The 380-nt window shown below is 67.6% G+C and overlaps 1 protein-coding gene across 1 annotated transcript in view; it reads right to left on the minus strand.

The window, feature by feature from the left end:
- The window catches only part of LOC104619297 (gastricsin-like), a gene marked incomplete at its 5' end in the record, with an annotated part of 3,841 nt that overhangs the window by 2,484 nt on the left and 977 nt on the right, over positions 1-380 (minus strand). The window contains 1 exon segment of the mRNA XM_010285120.1: positions 235-352. Within this exon segment, the coding sequence (XP_010283422.1) occupies positions 235-352 (118 nt within the window).

Here is a 380-nt window from a genome sequence, read left to right on the forward strand (position 1 = left end):
CTGCCTCTGGGGGCCCCCCACGGCGGCCGTAGCCATTTGCCCATCTTCACGAGCCAGGCACAGAAAGGCAGAGCGCTCCGTATTGCCCAAGCAAGGCACCAGCTGGTACTGGGGAGCGGCTACCCCAGAGCAGCGTGCCAGGGCCGGTTTTGGTCTGGCGTGGCGATTTCCCCAGGCGATCAGACCGCGCCGCGCTGCCGGGCGAGCTCTGCGCAGCGCGGCCGCGGTACTCACAGCACGCCGGGGTCTGGCAGTAGGTGGAGGGCACCCACAGGTTGGAGGATCCGGTGTCGAAGAGCACCAAGAAGTTTTGGGGGGGGGTCCCGATGCTGATCTCCCCGAAGTAGAAGGCCTGCAGGCGAGGGACGGGGGGTCTCCGT

This window comes from Phaethon lepturus, unplaced genomic scaffold (assembly GCF_000687285.1).
Source record: "Phaethon lepturus isolate BGI_N335 unplaced genomic scaffold, ASM68728v1 scaffold38024, whole genome shotgun sequence".
Taxonomy (NCBI): Eukaryota; Metazoa; Chordata; class Aves; order Phaethontiformes; family Phaethontidae; genus Phaethon; species Phaethon lepturus.